General features: G+C 36.7%; 3 protein-coding genes across 3 annotated transcripts in view; 2 read left to right on the forward strand and 1 right to left on the reverse strand.

Annotated features, from left to right (window-relative positions):
* The first annotated feature begins 15 nt into the window (after nt 1-15).
* On the forward strand, nt 16-2,504 carry LOC139979108 (ciliary microtubule associated protein 1A-like). The gene is made up of 4 exons (XM_071989788.1): nt 16-255; nt 743-853; nt 1,281-1,394; nt 1,878-2,504. The coding sequence occupies exons 1-4, from the start codon at nt 147-149 to the stop codon at nt 2,357-2,359; spliced, it is 816 nt and encodes a 271-aa protein (XP_071845889.1). The 5' UTR covers nt 16-146; the 3' UTR covers nt 2,360-2,504.
* Nucleotides 2,505-3,768: 1,264 nt separating this feature from the next.
* LOC139979110 (cyclin-dependent kinases regulatory subunit-like) lies at nt 3,769-8,361 on the reverse strand. The gene is made up of 3 exons (XM_071989790.1): nt 8,171-8,361; nt 5,922-6,049; nt 3,769-5,379 (listed from the first exon to the last, which is right to left on the reverse strand). Exons 1-3 carry the CDS (start codon nt 8,230-8,232, stop codon nt 5,297-5,299), a joined length of 273 nt encoding a protein of 90 aa, XP_071845891.1. The 5' UTR covers nt 8,233-8,361; the 3' UTR covers nt 3,769-5,296.
* A 5,194-nt stretch (nt 8,362-13,555) lies between these two features.
* Nucleotides 13,556-17,381, forward strand: part of LOC139979096 (sorting nexin-27-like) — a 66,157-nt gene continuing 62,331 nt past the window's right edge. The window contains exon 1 of the mRNA XM_071989764.1: nt 13,556-13,913. Coding sequence (XP_071845865.1) covers nt 13,672-13,913 — 242 coding nt within the window. The 5' untranslated portion in view covers nt 13,556-13,671. The remainder of the gene's footprint in view (nt 13,914-17,381) is intronic.

The following is a 17,381-nucleotide window of genomic DNA, read 5'->3' on the forward strand; positions in this document are numbered from 1 at the left end:
CTCCCAACACATGTCAACAAAATTACAACATATTTATAAACTTGTTGAGCCGGTGTGGTCAGTAGTCAGTCCGGTCCAAAGTCATCTTCCTTGACAAGCGTTTTTGATTCGATCAAGATTTTAATTTTCTAACAGTTTGAAACACCATGGCAGAAAAAACTACAAAAAAGGAAACAAAAAAGGAAAAACAAATTCGATCACCGTATGAAGAACCTTTAACAACAGAAAAACCAATCATAGCTGCAAGGGAAAGAGGTACGTTTTTTTTTGGTCTTATTCAACTTCAGGATAACTTTAGCCTAGGCTACAAAAGTTAAGTTAGGCTATTACTAAAAGTATTAATTGCTTAAAATTTGCTCTCGCGTTGGATTACATTTCCATACCTAAGTTTAATTAAATAAGCCTTTGATTTGCTGATTACATACCGAACATGCATATATATTACCTAGGCTATATAGGCAAGCAAATGTTCAACTATTGTGTGACTATGAGGAGTTTATGCCCATAGACTTTTCTTTTCCTGAAATAAATCTGAACCATGATAGACTCAGCATTAATGCCAGACAACAAGTCAGTTCAGCAGATCACTTCAGTAGCAGGGTTAATATAGAAACATACCATCCTCATATTTATGATTCTAAGAAAACAACTCTCATCTTTAGTGTCAAATTGTTTCATTAATCTCATTTTAGCACACCTTGCCTATATAGCAAATTATGTTCATAACTTTTTATTTACACAGGTCCAGGCCCTGGAAGATATGGATTACCTTCAACATGTGGCTACAACAAACATGACTTCTCAAAGCATATGAAACCAGCATATTCTTTTGGCAAGAGGGCAGAAAATGAAAGTGAGTTTTTTTATGTAAATATATTTGATACATGCTATTAACTTTCCTTCAGAAAGTAAAATAACCATAAAACAGGAGTATGAATAATATTGTAGGTTTTTTGGCATTTATTTTTCCTAACAGCACATGCTGTTTGTTATTATTATTATAACATTTTCATCATTAAAACTTACATGCAATAAAAATTGCTTCAGTTTGAGTTTCACTGTAGATAAAAAGCTTCTTTAAATTTAGACCTTAGCCTCTGTGGACTGATTAACAAATAAGTCCAAAATATTTCAATGGATATTAATAGAAGCACAAGTTATTTGACTGTAATTCAACCTTACATTTGTGTCAAAGTAGCACTGACAATATATTCAATGCTGAACACATTAAAAAATATAATATTAGAAAATAACTGTTTTTCCTTTTTGTTCTCCTTCAGTGTTTGGACAAGACTGTAGTCCTGGGCCAGGACATTTCCCAAACCCACGTTACACCAGGCATGGAAAGGATGGTACACCAGCATACTCTATCCTTGCAAGACAAAAAGATCCAAGTAAGCACTGAATTTATTTAATTGTTATATAAATATATGTACCTTTTTCAATACATATTTATTGAAGTTATTATTAATGTTGCATCGTGGTAGCTTCAAGTTTGTAAACTTGTTATTATACATGGACACATTTGTATCTTTGTTTGGCCATCTTCATACCCTTATACTTGTTATTGATATTTCTCATTGATCAATGTTTCTGACTAAGGTCTTTGTCCAATGTTTAACATTCTCTTCAGAGTCTAAAGTTCGCTGTTGATGTAAGATATGTGTGCTGAGAGATATTTCTGCCAGAGAATGTTAAATTATTCCAATTTGATCTCCCATAAGGTATTAGTCTGCTTCCAGGAGTTAGTACCTGTTACATGTTCATATTCGTGAGAAATTATTATGCAGCAAAAAAGAACATTTGATAATTGGGACACGAGCTATCTCCACATCGATGGTTTTGATTTATTGTTTTTTTTTTCATTTAATTCACAGATACATTTATTACCCCTTCGCCATACGCTTACAGTCCAGAAAAGGTTCATCCTCAAGGTGAACGCCATGCTCCCTCCTACTCAATGAGGACACGCACTCGGTATCGAAAGCGTGATCAACAACCGGCAGCAAACAAGTACTCTCTACCCATTTTACTTGGAAGTAGAGTACCCAACAAGAAGTCATACCCAAGTTATTCCATGACTGGGAGACCAACTGTAGGAGGATATTTAGAAGATGTAGCAAAAGCACCGGGTCCAGGAAGTCATGATGCAGTACATCCAGATGTTACTAGGAGCAAAAAGCCTCTTTACTCAATGTTAGGAAGACATACAATGCCAGGAGATAATACAAATAAGCCGGGTCCTGGGACACACAGGCCTGAGAATGTAACTGTAAACAAACGTAAATACCCGAGTCACTCTCTTGGAATAAGGCACTCTGAATTTGTTGTTCCTCTTATTGTAGAGGTTTCGGACTGATGAGGGGTTCTTGAAGCCGAGAAGGAAATGTCACATCCATGCATGAACTTGAACTCAAAGAGATATATAGTTGTAAAGTTTGTAAATAGTTTCAGCATCATTGAAAATGCTTGCCAAAACAAATAAAAGAAGTTAAAAAGTAATATATGCACACTGGATTTTGCTTTTGCTTTACCTTTTTTGCCTTTCAATTACCAGTTTCAGAGAAACTTCTCTCTCCAACTTTCATTCAATGAGTGAAGCTAGAATTGGTGGAATACATACATATAGGGTATTTATCAGCTGTATATATGATATTTATCAACCCGACCTATCAGAAATTCATTTGAATTATATTTCATAACTGAAATACAACAAAATTGCCGTGCTCTAAGGGTCAACAGTATTACACACAAATATGCTAGACAGTGAAAGCAACGGTCACATATCAAATATTTCAAACTGCCATCCTCAGAAGAATTTCCCAAATTAATGGGTTCTAGCTATTTATAAAACACTAATATTGGATGTTTAAGGTTGTACACATGTCCTCATTCGTGTGTTCAGCCCTCATTTCAAATAATCAAGAAATTGTCATTTCAATCAGGCTTTTGCTAATGTTCCCATAAAGTGTTGGAAAGTTTTCAGAAATAAGATGAATTAGCAAATACATAATACATCCCATTTGAGCTAAAGAATGGTTGTCACAGTATCTCAATGGTCGTCAAAGTTTACTCAAAACTGAAATATGCTATGTTTTTTAAGTTCCAGTCATTGCTGTCTTTGGTTAGAGCTATACTTGACTATTGAAGGAAAGTACATGAAGACTTAATGCATCACTGAAGTCCACCGGAAACAGAGGAGAGAAACAGACAGAAAATTGATATTATTGATATGCCAGTTACATTTTGTATTTAACAATATCATATGTACAAAGACTTTTCCTTAGCTTAACTCTACAGGCCACACCACCATAGCCCCCCCCCCACCCTCAACTCCTTCCACTACCAAGCCACCCACCTATTAAGACAATAATCTACCTGAATCAAAGCAGTAAAGCATAAATCAAATGAGCATATCTTAGAATGCAATACTACAATTTAATTGACTTCAGTTGACAAAAGTCAATTGAATTCTGTTCTGAATTGATACTCCAGTGACTAATATGTAAAAGAAACTGTTCCATGAAAAGCCTACTTGGTACCTTCTCCCTAACTAAATCAACTTTATTTTCCTATTATAATCTTCCTGTTGATGTACCCTTGAAAACTGAAACATTGAAATTTTGCTTAACTGTCGAGGTTCTCTTTAGTAGAATTTCATCAACTTTTTTTTGAGAAATATTAATTTTTTCTGAAAATGAAATTTCAAAAAAAAACTATCAGCTGAATTGCCATGATGACATTCACTTTGCTTTTGTCAGATTCATGCACATAACACCTCTATACAAAATGATATGAGAAGGTGTTTTTGACTTTAAAGACAGAAAGTTTCCACAATTTCCTATTAAAACAGGAATAGCTGATAAAACAGACCCCAAAGAGTCTTGGATTGGCATCGGTTGATCAATTACTTTGTTTTTAACTTTTTATCCATCCTGCAGAGAAATATCCTACAAGAAATGACAAAATGTTCTAATGATAAAAATATGTGTCATAAACAGATCACTTCAGTGTTTTCTTTAAACATTGAAAAATTGTGTTATACTTTCTTTTCTTCATTGACAATTTAATGAGAAAAAAAATGCCCAAAATGGGAAAGGCTAGTTCCCACAGGACTGACAATAAATATTTCTTCTTTTTTTATGCTACCAAAAATAACTATGGTTAGCTTTGGAATTATTCTGATGAATTCTCACTTACATGCTGTAAAGTAAAGATAGAAAATCTTCATCAAAATCGAAAAAACTCAGTCATATCTGCCGAGACCTTTTACATTGAAAAGAAGTAGAACACCTGGCGATTGGGGAAAGCATAGTACTTGACGGGTACGAAATGAGCTAAGACTCTTGTGAGAACATACAAGGAGCTGGCACTCTACATTGGTATTTAATACGGTTGCAGAGAGGCAGCTCATGTACAAAAGCAGTTAACTTTTTCAAGGTCAATGATACTATAATTACTAGAATACAATTCAATGTGAAAGTAGATTTATGGAAAATTGAGTTCATATTAATATGATGAGGATTGATATCACCATCGTATTTGCCCAAAGACCAAACCTAATCACTCTGTGTCTGTGAACTGAACATAACTGAATATATTGTAAATTAGTATAACAGAAATCCTCTTTTGAATTCTACCATTTTTCCTCGCTTTCTAACTTAAAGTATTTAACAGAACCTGATGTGACACTCACATACTCCAGATTTCCTAGTCAAAAATTTAAAGAAAACTTGAATAGAAGGAACTTTGTCACTGACCTCAGGTTATTTACATGCACAGTACTTTGAGGCATAAGGCACCAGCTATTACAATTGGTAAAGTAATGGAAGTTGCAGTGTTAACCTTTTACTGTGAAAAATGAAGTTTGTAAAGCATTCTTGAAATACAGCAATTGTGACAATGTAACATCTTTTCTGATCTTGTTGGGCACAACTAAAAATCCAGTGGTACAGGTCATCCATCAAGTAATATAATTACACAAACAGTACACCACTGTCTGAGCCAGTCTAACTGAGAAGCAATCACTGTCTGAGCCAGTCTAACTGAGAAGCAATAAGTGAAATTATGAATATCCAAGCTTTCAAGAATGTTGACAGCCATGCACTGGAAAAGAAGTTCCAAACATCACAAACTTGTACTTCAATTGATTTCAAAAGCATTCATCCAAAGTTTGGCTTTTTTCTTGCAAGATTCCACCAATGGCCTCCTTGTCCATGCCAGGGAAGAAAACATATATGTCCATAGAAATAGAAAACCAATGTCAGTTTCCATTTTAGTCCACTTTAAAGCATCCTCAGTTACACTTTTGTTGATTATTGTGTACTTCTGATAATGGATTCTTCTTAATTTGTCTTCTAAACAGCAGTATGTGAGGTTCTGAGGAGAAAGCAAATTACCTTTAGGTTTTTAGAATTGATTCATGACAAAACTGTGAGGAGTGTAATACTCTAACAGTTCAGGTATCTTTGTGATATGAGTAATACTGAACAAGTCAACACGTGTGCAGACAATTTTTAAACAAAAATTTCTTTTCATGTTTGCCACTGCAACCAAAAATAGATTTTCATTGCATATTTACAGTATCTGTTATAGTAAATGATTTTCCTTTAGCTAGATTGCATTTGCATTGCCTCCATTTTTGACAGGAGCACATCTTTCTTTCAAAGTTGACTGCTCTCTCTTTCACTGAGCAATAAAAACTTTTTTTTGGGGGGGGGGGGGAATTATCTTATTATAATAATTATGTTCTCATAAGGTTACTCTTATGGGTACTGTACTTTGAAATAACAAATGAACAACTGCAAAATAGGACTAACAAAGTTTTATCAACCTGAAAATTTAATCTTGCAAATTTCATACTTGGTATTGAAAATGTTTAAAATAGGTCAAAAGCTACAGTAATATAAATTAGTACAAACCTGGCTCATGCACCATATAATGGATCCATCCTACACTTTGTTGTACACCAAGGTTTCTCCATTCTTGTTCTGACATGAGATGGGATTTTGGAACTTTTTTACTGAGTTCTTTAGGTAGCTGCACATGTCTGAAATCAAAACCAAAAAAGATTCAAGTTGAATAAATAAAGCTCCATGTTGAAAGAGAAAGTGGGTGCGGAGTGTGACCGCTCTTGGCAGAATTAGTAACCTAAATTGTGGTTTGACTAAGTACAAAATTTAGACAAAACAACACAGCCGATGAATGATATGTGGTCTGATGAATGGTTTTGTAGGCTTTGCAGCAAAATAAATGTTACTTTGGAAAACCCTTGAAAACCTGAAAACCAGTGCCTTCCCTCAGCATAATAGTTTGATTGCTGATGTTTTTATGAAGATATGCTAAGTCAAGAAGAAGGAGTTGTTTCTCAGATGTTTCTAAGACTTTTGTACCTACTGTTCAATAAGTGCACTGGGTACACAACCCACAGAAAATATACTTGCTACAGCTAGAAAGTTAACCTAATTCCAGAGATTTTACATTATTACTGAACAATAAAAAGTAGCAAATGTGTTTGAGCTACTGTATGCAATCAATGTTGGTTAAAATTCATTATGCAAATCTGACTGGGTGAGAGGCTTTACTGTACTTAGAATATTCAAAAACTTGGCCTCATTAAGAGCTAGGTTGCTTCATCTACTAATTCATTAAAAGTTTACAAACTGTGTTATTTCAAGATGAAAACAGGAAGCCATGTTGAATTTGAAGTAAATCACACAATCTTTCACAATGAACATGAGGCACTGTTTTTCACCATGGTAATTAAGTTTTAGCCAATCCAATAAACCAAGTTGGAAAGGCATTACTGTATGCTATTAAGCTCAAGGAGTTTAGAAATTTTATCAAACCAATGCTAACGAGCCAAACTTACTAACTTTATAAGCAATTTATGTGAAGTCAACAGATGTCAGTTTTCAAATTTATGTGAATGTTATAGTGATCCATTACTCTTAAAGGCTTTTTTATCAGCTCTGAGCTTAGGCTGCTAAGCCGTTTTTTGGGTGTGCCCAGGTTAAAAGTTTAAGGAAACTCTTCCTCCCAAATAATGGTATCATGGTGGTGTAAGGTAACTTTGCATGTCTCCTAAATTTTCATGTCTTAGGCCTTCATATATTTAGCTGCACTGTAAGACACTGCAATTGATGTGTCCTTTAATCCTGATGATGTCCTGATGAATTTTGGAAATCAAAGTTCCCGAGTAGATTCAATGTTTCTTATTTTAAATGCACTCTCGCCAGGTGGGTTTAATGAAGAAAAGCTGCTGCAATCGAAATATAGAAATTTCTTTTCTGTTGCCCTTATGGCGCGAACGATTTACCGCAAATTCTAACTGGGCCCGGTCATGTCAGCATGTTCATTACACAAATTTATGTAAACAAAACAGTCTACACATGTGGCCTATACTTGTGTCATACACTTTTTACAATTCCACGGAGGAAAGATCTGAAAACACCTGTTTATTCATTGAAATGGAAGAAAATGACACAATTTCGCAAGCTACATTGATCAGTAAGACGGGGGAAAATACAAGAGCAGGGACTTAAGTCAGGTTAGCCACGAAGGTAAAAGTAAGCATAGGCCTAACGGTCGTAAACAAAAAAAAAGAAAAAAAACTGTTTGGCAAGGCTTTCAAATTTTGATTGAAGAATCTGCTGACTTTTTTATTTAAATCTAGTAAATTTTATTCAGCTCAACACTTTTAACAACAGATAACTCAATAAAAATATTGAATATTGATACAAAAATTGAATAGAGCGGTATCATTCTCACTGAACTTCAACACAGTTTTAAATTGCTTCGAGCAGTTTGACTAGGCCTAGGCCCTATGAAACTTTACAAATATAGGCTAGGCTAATTCTTAAAATTTCTGGCACATTCTGGTCAAGCCATCGATGTAATTGCATAGCTGAAGTATAAAACTAAGCCACTGAGCTCAAACAGTGAGATCGTCACAACCGCTATCTAGGCTATAAGTTAAAACTAGATATAGGCCTAACGTAGTTTACAATCACTCGTTACAACCTAGGCCTTGCAATTTACCGGTTAGGCTGCAATAGCTTGAGTAGCTTACAAGGGAACGTAGTCTAACTACTAACACTAACGTTAGTCACAGCTGAGACGTCGAACACGTTGATCGAAAAATGCAAAGATATCGAACATATATTTATACCTGTATTCAAATTTATCGTCGTAATATTTATCAGAGTAGTATATTTGGTTTGCGAGAGACATTTTTACGGCGTCAGTTGAAGAGTTGGAGCTTGAAACGGACAAGAAATGATGTGTTTTAGGAGCAGACGATACCTGTTTGCGAAATATCTTTCTGAACAATACTATGCGAGTGGATGTATGCACGTTTGTGTTGTTCGTGTTTTAAACTTGCCGCATCAGTGATATGATTGGTTACAAAGAGTGTTCTCCATTCTGATTGGTCGAGAGAAGCGACTAGCTATGCAAAGTTTATATGGATTTTAAATCTCTTTGACATCGACAGTGCTGTGCAGTGTGACAACTGAGCCAAGTTCGCAACGAAGCAAAGACTATCTTTTCGTCGCAACCACTTTACCATTTTTATGGTAACAATTCTGTATTAGCATTGTTTCAGGGAAATAAACCAGCACGGAATACCTGCACTTTTGCACAAACATGGGAGTCATTTAGCAAAAGTGAAAGCAATTACATTCGCCTCAGACAGAGTTCCTTTGGGAAACTCCATAGGCATATACTTCTCGAACAATTGAACAAAATACCCGGCATTCCTACGTTTATCCATCAAATTACTAACCCAAATACCGCAGCCTTCACCAGTAGGCATGGCACACTAAAGCATCAACAGGTATCCCCTTATAAGGGAGTTTGGTCATCAAGAAATAAAGGCAAGCTCATGATCACTTTTTGATCACTCTTCACTTCATAGGTGTGCGCAAGGGGGAAGAGTACCATAAATCCTCACTCTATCATCAATCGGGTGCAATAATCTGGCGGGTTTATATTTTTTTTCCATTCTGTTGACTTAGACTACCCTTCTAGGTGTAGCCTGAGCCCTTTTCAACTCACACATAAATTAAAGAGTAGCCTATATTAATTACCACAACATTGCCTCAGATCTAATCATACACTCAACTTTTTGTCTATACACTGCCTCAGCCCATGCCTAATCTTTCATCCCTTCTGGGGGAGGACCCTCCCTTCTCCGACATTAGAGTCAGCCTAGCGAACATAAACCTGGCCACACGTCACCTAAATCCTTGGTAGGCTTCTACATGTTGGCTCTAATTAACCTAAAAGTTCATGACCCTCCTAACTGTAAGACCGGTGATTTATAATTTGCCATCTCCTCCCAGAAAGTTTACTTTGAAATCCTGGTTATGTCACTGTGCAACTATAAAGGCTCTATGTCTATAAAGTGCGCCGCTTTGTTTACGTTGTTTACTTCCAGTGCGGATTGATTGTCATTAAAATCCTCTATTTAAAAAAATTCAACTGGCATGTTCAAAATTGATGCCTAGGCGATACCGGATATTTTCATATTAGCCGCAGTAGGCTATGCAATCCAGGGGCAGGATCTGTCCCGTCTTGTTATTCTCGACATTATGTGTATTTTCAGCACCGTTCTCTTATGCAGTGTTCGGTTTACATAATCAGTCGCGGTTATACTCCCATAGAACCATGCGAGTACCATTTTAGTTTTTTGTAGGTGAAGTGGGGTGACAATTTTGAGCAGCCTTACCCCTGAAACTTCCATAATTGGAATTCAAAATTTTAATCGGTTCTCAACCTACGTTGCATTTCATTCCATTATTGTATATTCAGTAAAGCGAAACCCCAGAAAGCGCCGTCCTGCTTTAATTGTTGGCTCCAAGTATTGCACGCAATAAGCGAGTTCAGAGTTACGAGTGCGCATGCCCGATTCTCACTTGGGGTCAGGTCAACTGAGAATTGAATCCTCGGAAAACGTAAACAATGACAGCTTTTCATAACGATAATCGCACTAAGAATGGGTTACTGCGACGTTCGGAATTTATTTTTAGTGCATATTTCGGTGTGTTTACGACTTAAAAACGTGTATAAATTGACTGAAACTACTTCATTATAATATTGAATATAATGGAACACAGGTCCGTATCGCACGTGAAATAGTTAGTCTGATATAGGCCTATGAACGGGAAAAAGGAGTATATGTGACTGTATCCTTCGTATGGGTTACGCGACCTTACGTGGTTGCGGGTGTCTTAATGCTTCGCGGAAGTTCTAACTGATAATTTTCGGAAATGAATTTAAAATATAGCATGAAACAAACTATTTTGCCCTTTTGTTTGTCATTATGAGCCTGAACTGTTTTTTAGAGAATATCGTAAGCAACTCGAGTCTAAAATACTAACAGTGACACTGACAGAACTGTAGATCTAAATAGGCCTACATAACCTATCCTCATACTCGTTGCTTTTACGTCCATCAACGAACACTGCATAGTAGAGGCATTGGTATCTTGTAGTTGCAACTACATGGTTTTTCATATTAAGAAATATTAGTTCTCTTCATTTTTAAGCTTATTCTTGGCATATTCCTACTACTTATAGGGGGGTGTTACTAACACAAATGACAATTGCGTTACACATAACGATGACAATATGTTGTAGGCCTACACACTAAAAAATTGCGTTGACTAAAACGAATGAAAGTAAATGACAGCACAGATATTTGCTTCAACCGGATATCACAGTTCAGACTTTGTGGGTATAGTAAAGCCACGCAAAAAAATCGGAAAATTGGGGTTTAAATCGCAAAAATTCGAGTTGACATTTTGCGACTGTGACCGGTGTTTTCGGTAAATTCTTGAGCAAGATGTTTGACTTGTCCTGTGGGATTTTAACCAGTGAACTTAGGGGAATTGAAAAAAAAATTGTTGCTGTATAAAAATTATTGTTTTTATTACCCCCCCCCCCAGGGCAAGGGGACGGTCGCCTCCCTGGCGGAGGTTCTTTTCCCAGACTGATCATAAAGGTGGGACCTCTTCTCTCTTATCCCTCTTATATCCACTCACCACCGTCCTTCGTTGTTATTCGTTGTCATTCGCTGTCATTCGCGAATGATAATTAACCCTGTACAAATTCAATTGTCATTAGGTCATTCGCTGTCATTCGTTTTTGTTTGTCCTCTTATAGGGTGGGTTCAATTTGTTCGAAAAAAAAAATAATAAATATATTTTTTTTTTTGGGGGGGGGAGAAGAACATTATAAAAAATAATAGTGGGGGGGGGATTTCCAGGGGTCATTCCAAGGAATATTATTAATACGCTGCGATGGTGTACACTCTGCCTTTAGAAAGCACAACCTTGACTCGGCAGTAATGGCATTGTAAAATATTTCCCTGAGCCACCCAGACTCTAAATAGCTGAAGACTTTACCATCTTTATAGTCCATCATCAGTCTTTGCTTCAGTTCAATGTTATCAATACTGGTAAAATAATGCGCAATATCAATGTACATGCAAGGCGGCCATTTTTTCATTTAAATTTCGCCTTCCCATGCAAGTGGTAAATCCGAAAGAGGATCGGGCATGGTCTTTCTTTCAACCTGAAGTACCGATGCGTAGTCATCTGCCTTTCATTTCGCGCATCTGCTTTATTAACTTCAGCAATGTTCATCTGAACGGCAGCATACGCTAAAGCAACCAACTCTTCCGTTCCGGCCATTCATCTTCAACTTTCGTTTCTTTACAAATTCCTTCAGTCTGTCAACTTTCCAAAGTTTAAACTCTTCCAAACTTGTAGGAATATCCATCCCAAAGCGAAAAAAACAGAGTAAATTTAGACGTAAATTATGCTATTTCTAATGTTTACTGTAAGTGCTCATTAAGTTAACGTGGGTACGCGAGCATACAACTCTCGTCGCAACGAGAGTATTCTTATTTGACCTCTTGACCTCCATTGCGCAATGCAAACTCTGAACTCGCTTATAGCTAGGAAAGTTTCGTGATTACGTAATCGATCTGCCACGGTCGTAAATCGACCTAAGGCTCTACAATTAGCCTGCATATCTTCTTAACACCAGTAGGCTCTTTGTGTAAACACTGTGTGGAAATATGTCTACAGTGTAGTTAATCATACAGCGTTCACACAAAGACCCTCATACAAGAAAAACTATGTGGCAGGCGTTGCAGACTAATTGGTAAAAAGAGGTCATTTTACGACCATGGCAGGTCGATTACGTAATCTCAATTGAACTTTTCCATGATAGCGTGTTATAGTTGGGGTCTATACAGCAGACCTTTCAATTTTGTTTGGTGCCGCAGCAATTAGGCGGGAAGGACAGAGTGGCATATTTTACCGTTCACCGGCCCAAGTTACACTCATCCTTAGATTTTGCCATATCACTGATGGCTGCCTTTCTTGTGTCACTTGGCATTCATCGGAACAATGTTTTCAGTATCATGGCCAGTGAAAACAGCTGAGACTACGAATTTAGTGATGAATGACCGGTGATTCGGAGATTATGTATATTATAAGTACCATTTGTGATAGCTTTATCCTATTTCAACATACCAGATGTAAAGTGCGCATTGAGAACTTCCTAATAATTCAGTTCACATCATCTTAGCTAGGCTGATATAATATTTCCGTTCTGTGGGTATTGCGGTCCGAGGATTGGATACAAAGTTTCACCCTAGATATGTGGCTCACAAGATCAGTTTCGTGCACTAGGCCCCTGGTACATAATTTACATTTACTGGGATAAATAACTTTTGAGGTTTGTTGTATACCTTTACTCATTTGTTTGTCATAATGCCACCCATTGGTATGCACAGAGAGGGCGGGGGGGGGGGGGGCGGATGGGCCATGGCTCCCGACCTCCGATGGTCAGCCGGGGGAAATGGTTCAGATGGTTGATTTTTGCATTCTGTCAGGAAGACTAAAACTCCCTTCCTTTTTTAACCTTATACAAAGTGTATTTATAAGCCAAACGGAAGTTGCATTTGGGGCTACTTCTATAGACCTAACATATAATTTAAATATGCCTAAGAATGCAACATTTGTCTTCTAAATTATCACCTTTTTCTGGGGTAGGATCCCGGATTCCTCCTTCATTCATGGATGTTGGATTCAATCACCCCGACAGTACCTCTTTTATAAAATACTTCATTCACATCTGGTCCAGGTGAGTCAAATTCCGGAAGTAAAGTACTTCCGGAGAACAGCCCAGTCACCGGGAAGGGACTTTGTAATTTTTATTTTGTATGGCTAGGTACTCCTGGAAGGGTAGTTTTGCCAGGGCTGGGACAACTTCCTGGTTGAGTTAGCTTCCCCTTCCTCTTGCTGACAGTATTTTTACCTTTGTCTACTTTTAGTTTACGCTTCCAGTCTGAAATATTTATTTGCTTGCCTTCTTTACTCCCACTTTATCCTCTATCACGTACTAGTCTGCTTTAATTTTACTCGTGTGTGTGACATTTCTTATAAAGTATTCCTTATTTCTTTGCACAAACATGTCATACGCCCTCTTTTTACAGACCGCTAGCCACAGCTGTGGTCTAACACCATGCATTAGCATTGTACGGCAGATTAGGCCGATTTCTGTAAACTGTACAGTTCATAACATCGTATGCTTACCTACTGTAAAGCTATGCTATATTAGAAATCCTAAGCTTTAAGTAATACAACGCAACATAAATATGGCCGAGGAAGAAAAGAACCGGAAACTGAGACCTGGATACTCCAACGAACCAAGAATTGTCACAATACACAAAAGTGACTCTGGTTTTGGCTTTAATGTAAGGGGACAAGTAAGCGAAGGTGGACAACTGAAGAGCATCAATGGGGAATTATACGCCCCCCTTCAACATGTTAGTGCAGTGCTGGAAGGAGGCGCTGCTGACCTTGCTGGAATACTACGTGGTGACCGTATACTTGAAGTGTAAGTGATGTGTAAATATGCACTTCTATGTGAACTTTTAGCCAAACGCAAATTGAAACCACAGGATATGCCAACAGCTTTTAGTTTCAGATACATAACATTACAGTCACTTATAAATCAAATGTAGGCTAAGTTACTAACACTATTATAGTAATGGTTGTAAAGGGTTGAGTAGCCTAATGTTACTTGTTAGGCCTTTGTAGCTTTGTTATCTATTTCACTGTACGTGTATTATCACCGTCAGTCTATTATTACAAGAAAAACTAACTTTGTCTATGTTAATGTTGCATTTGACTGAACCAACAATATGAATTAAGGTGAGGCAAGCACTACCAGGTTTATACCAAAAGTGTTTCCAATGAATGTCACATTGTATGTATCATATGATTATAAAGGCAAGAAGCTGGAAAGATTGTTATACTTAGGCCTACTACAGTAGTACTAGCTCGGTCATAATCTAATGAGCGAGAGGAACATACACCACTCAGTTGATCAAGTGATTGCTCCCTGCATCCCCATCCCACCCTAGCCCACCAGATCATCAAACTGTAAAGATGTAGAACATACTGCATTATGAGTCTGGCCTAAGTGAATTAGGCTAAGGCAAAGTTTATAACTTGCCATCAATGCCATTGTGATTGTAGGTATATATGAAAGGAGATACAAACCCTATCATCCTTAAATAGCTTACAATGTACAGTAAGATCTTCATGAAGAGCAACTTCCCCAAACAGTTTATAGATGTTGTTCTGTTTGAGATATCCTTGTCATGTCTAGGAGCTGACTGTGTAAATTAACACTGGATAGTCCCTGCCATCATTAGATGATGTAAGGAGCTTCAATATTTTAGATTCAGCATTTATAACAGCAATCTCCATCCCAGAAAATACACATTTTAATAAATAGAGAAAACTTTAAAAAAAAAAAAAACATCTTGCTTTGATTAGTTCATTGGAACATGGTAACATCACTTGAATATTCCAATCTATGTGTTCCTAGCTTTCCTGATGAAAGCTAGGAGTACATTATGATGGAATTCTTGTTATCTTGGATGAAAATGATATCACAAAGAGCTTAGTACCTAGGTGATGGACGTTCTGGAAATTTAGGAGGTAATGGAAATGTCTGGTGTGGGACACACAATGTGAAGTTAACCCTGAAGGAATAAACAGGCTAATCTGCTTTATAGGCCTAAGCAAGTTAGAGACCACATGTCAATTGGGATAGAATATTCACCAGACTAGTTGTATTAATTTCAGCAATGTAATATTGTCTTAGGTCTCACCCAATAGAGTACAGTCTCTTTACCTTGACTACAGCCATATATCAGAGCTCAGACTTCTTGTTTATGTACAGATTATCATTATCTAGAGTAGAGTGCTATCTGAAATATTGAACATAGTAATATGATGAATATCATCTCCAGAAGTTTTCAAAATTAGACCTTCTGGTTATGTTCACAGTGGCTTTTTTTACTCTGAATTTTGTCAAAACTATTCTGTCTTTTTGTCTTCACCTGTATTGAGCAACTTTTGGTGGATTCTGCGCTATATAAAACTAATTATTATTTGTTATTACTTGTTTTATATTATATTAATGTATTTACTTCGCTCCTCTCTTACCTGTCTCCCACTCCACATCTGCACTTTCCCATCTACCTTACTACACACTGGAATTTTTTAGCACTGCGCCCTCGCTCCCTGGGCACCACCCTTTACACCTCCTTCCAAATCTACCACTTAGGAAGAAACTACATGTATGTTTTTGTAAGTGATATAGGTTAGCAAAGTCTGTGGTTAGCGTTAACCCTACAGTAGCTGCTTCAGTTGAATTATCAGTGCTCTTGGCAATGAGGATTAAATTCTAATGCTGATTCTTACCTACTAGATCTGCAATTGATATAAATATAAAATTACAAATGAAGAAAGTCACTTTCTCTTTTAAGTACTTTAAAATTTATGTGGACCGTATCTGCATCACAATTAAAGTTCAACCTTCATCATTAAAGGTCACCAGTGTTGGTCTCAAAATTACTAGAAATTTTCAATTTAAGTAAAGTCCTGGAGGTTCTGATTCTTCTACTTTTTCACAGACATTCAGGAATTGTTAAACTAGACAAATAAAGCATCTCACTGTGGATAACTACATTAAGAGTCACAGCAGTAAAATGTTTGTTTAATCTTGGCCGATCTTGTTCTGAATTGCTAGCATATATAGTTGGCGGGCAGTAGTATTGATGACCCTCAAGATTGAGATGAAAATGCAATTTTCTTGTCAAAGTTATTTGCCTCTTTCTAACAACCTTGGTGGTTATTTGAAGTTTTTTTATTAAGATCTTCAGTGTACCACTTTTCTCCTAATCTGACCTGTAAGAAATCATCAAATAGATAACCCATTTTAAAAGATAAATTCTCCTTCCATTATGGTAGACCTCACCCACTATATTATTTCAGTAATGGCCACACTTGGATACCAGGCACTGATTACTGTACATAACACCTATTGCATGTAACAAATCAGTATATATGAGGAATTTCAAAGTTTAAGAGTTCTGTGTTTACACTCCTAACAGATCAATGTTTTGCTAAGCTGTACAATTGTTTGAGTTTGTTTTATAGCCGGGCGGTATTTGTTCATTGTTGTTTCGCGTTTTTGTCTCTGAAGTTCAGAATGATGTAAACCTCAAAAATAACTTTTATCTCTTTTTGAAGAGATAAATCAATGTTAGGAGCAACAAAGGTTGACTTGTGAAACAAAAATTTGAAGATCTAAGGTGATAGAAGTGGTTGTACATACCTTGATTATAAGATTTAAAATGGAGACCTATACTGTAGCTAAACAATATCAAACATTTCCTTAACAAACTTATACAGTATTGCCATCATTCATTGTCATTTTTGTGTATTATCTTGATTCATCGCTGTTCTCCTAGCAGAGTAGGAATATGATAAGGATGCACGTAAATATCTATTTATTTAATTTGAACACTGAACAGTTAAACTTACGTTAATGATTGTAGTTACTTACATTTTCTAGAAGACCTATGTTCATGTACATTTGAAGGGATGTGCCACCATCTTAAAATATGGAGCTGCTTTGAAAATCCAGTGTACAGTTTCTCTACGCACTTATCAGAGATTTGAAGATAAGTTTTATGCTATGGAATTTGGTGTTCTCGCAAAATGAGGATTCTAGTTTTGGCAATGATACATATTCACAGAATGATATCGATCAGATCATCTTGATAATGAGCCACTATAAAGCAGTCTGCCCTTTCTTGCTGGTGTGTTTCATGCAGATTTTGAAACACTTGGGTATCCCTAGGGGTGGGAGCTGAAGTGACCAACATTCAAGAATATTACTGTATATGTACCTGTAGTATCTCCAGCATGTGGCTCTACCGTAATTAGTACGAAATCATGTATGGCTGCACTCAATTTTTTAAGATGTATCAAATAAAGTCTACTT

This window comes from Apostichopus japonicus, chromosome 13 (genome assembly GCF_037975245.1).
Source record: "Apostichopus japonicus isolate 1M-3 chromosome 13, ASM3797524v1, whole genome shotgun sequence".
NCBI lineage: Eukaryota > Metazoa > Echinodermata > Holothuroidea > Aspidochirotida > Stichopodidae > Apostichopus > Apostichopus japonicus.

Bases quoted from the DNA above. Each gene is read 5' to 3' on its own strand.
- LOC139979108 (XM_071989788.1), top strand. From the start codon at position 147: ATGGCAGAAAAAACTACAAAAAAGGAAACAAAAAAGGAAAAACAAATT. The intron at 256-742 runs GTACGTTTTTTT...TTATTTACACAG, and splicing joins CATAGCTGCAAGGGAAAGAG to GTCCAGGCCCTGGAAGATAT. The intron at 854-1,280 runs GTGAGTTTTTTT...GTTCTCCTTCAG, and splicing joins CAAGAGGGCAGAAAATGAAA to TGTTTGGACAAGACTGTAGT.
- LOC139979110 (XM_071989790.1), bottom strand. From the start codon at position 8,232: ATGTCTCTCGCAAACCAAATATACTACTCTGATAAATATTACGACGAT. The intron at 6,050-8,170 runs GTATAAATATAT...TTTTGATTTCAG, and splicing joins GACGATAAATTTGAATACAG to ACATGTGCAGCTACCTAAAG. The intron at 5,380-5,921 runs GTTTGTACTAAT...CTTTCTCCTCAG, and splicing joins TTATATGGTGCATGAGCCAG to AACCTCACATACTGCTGTTT.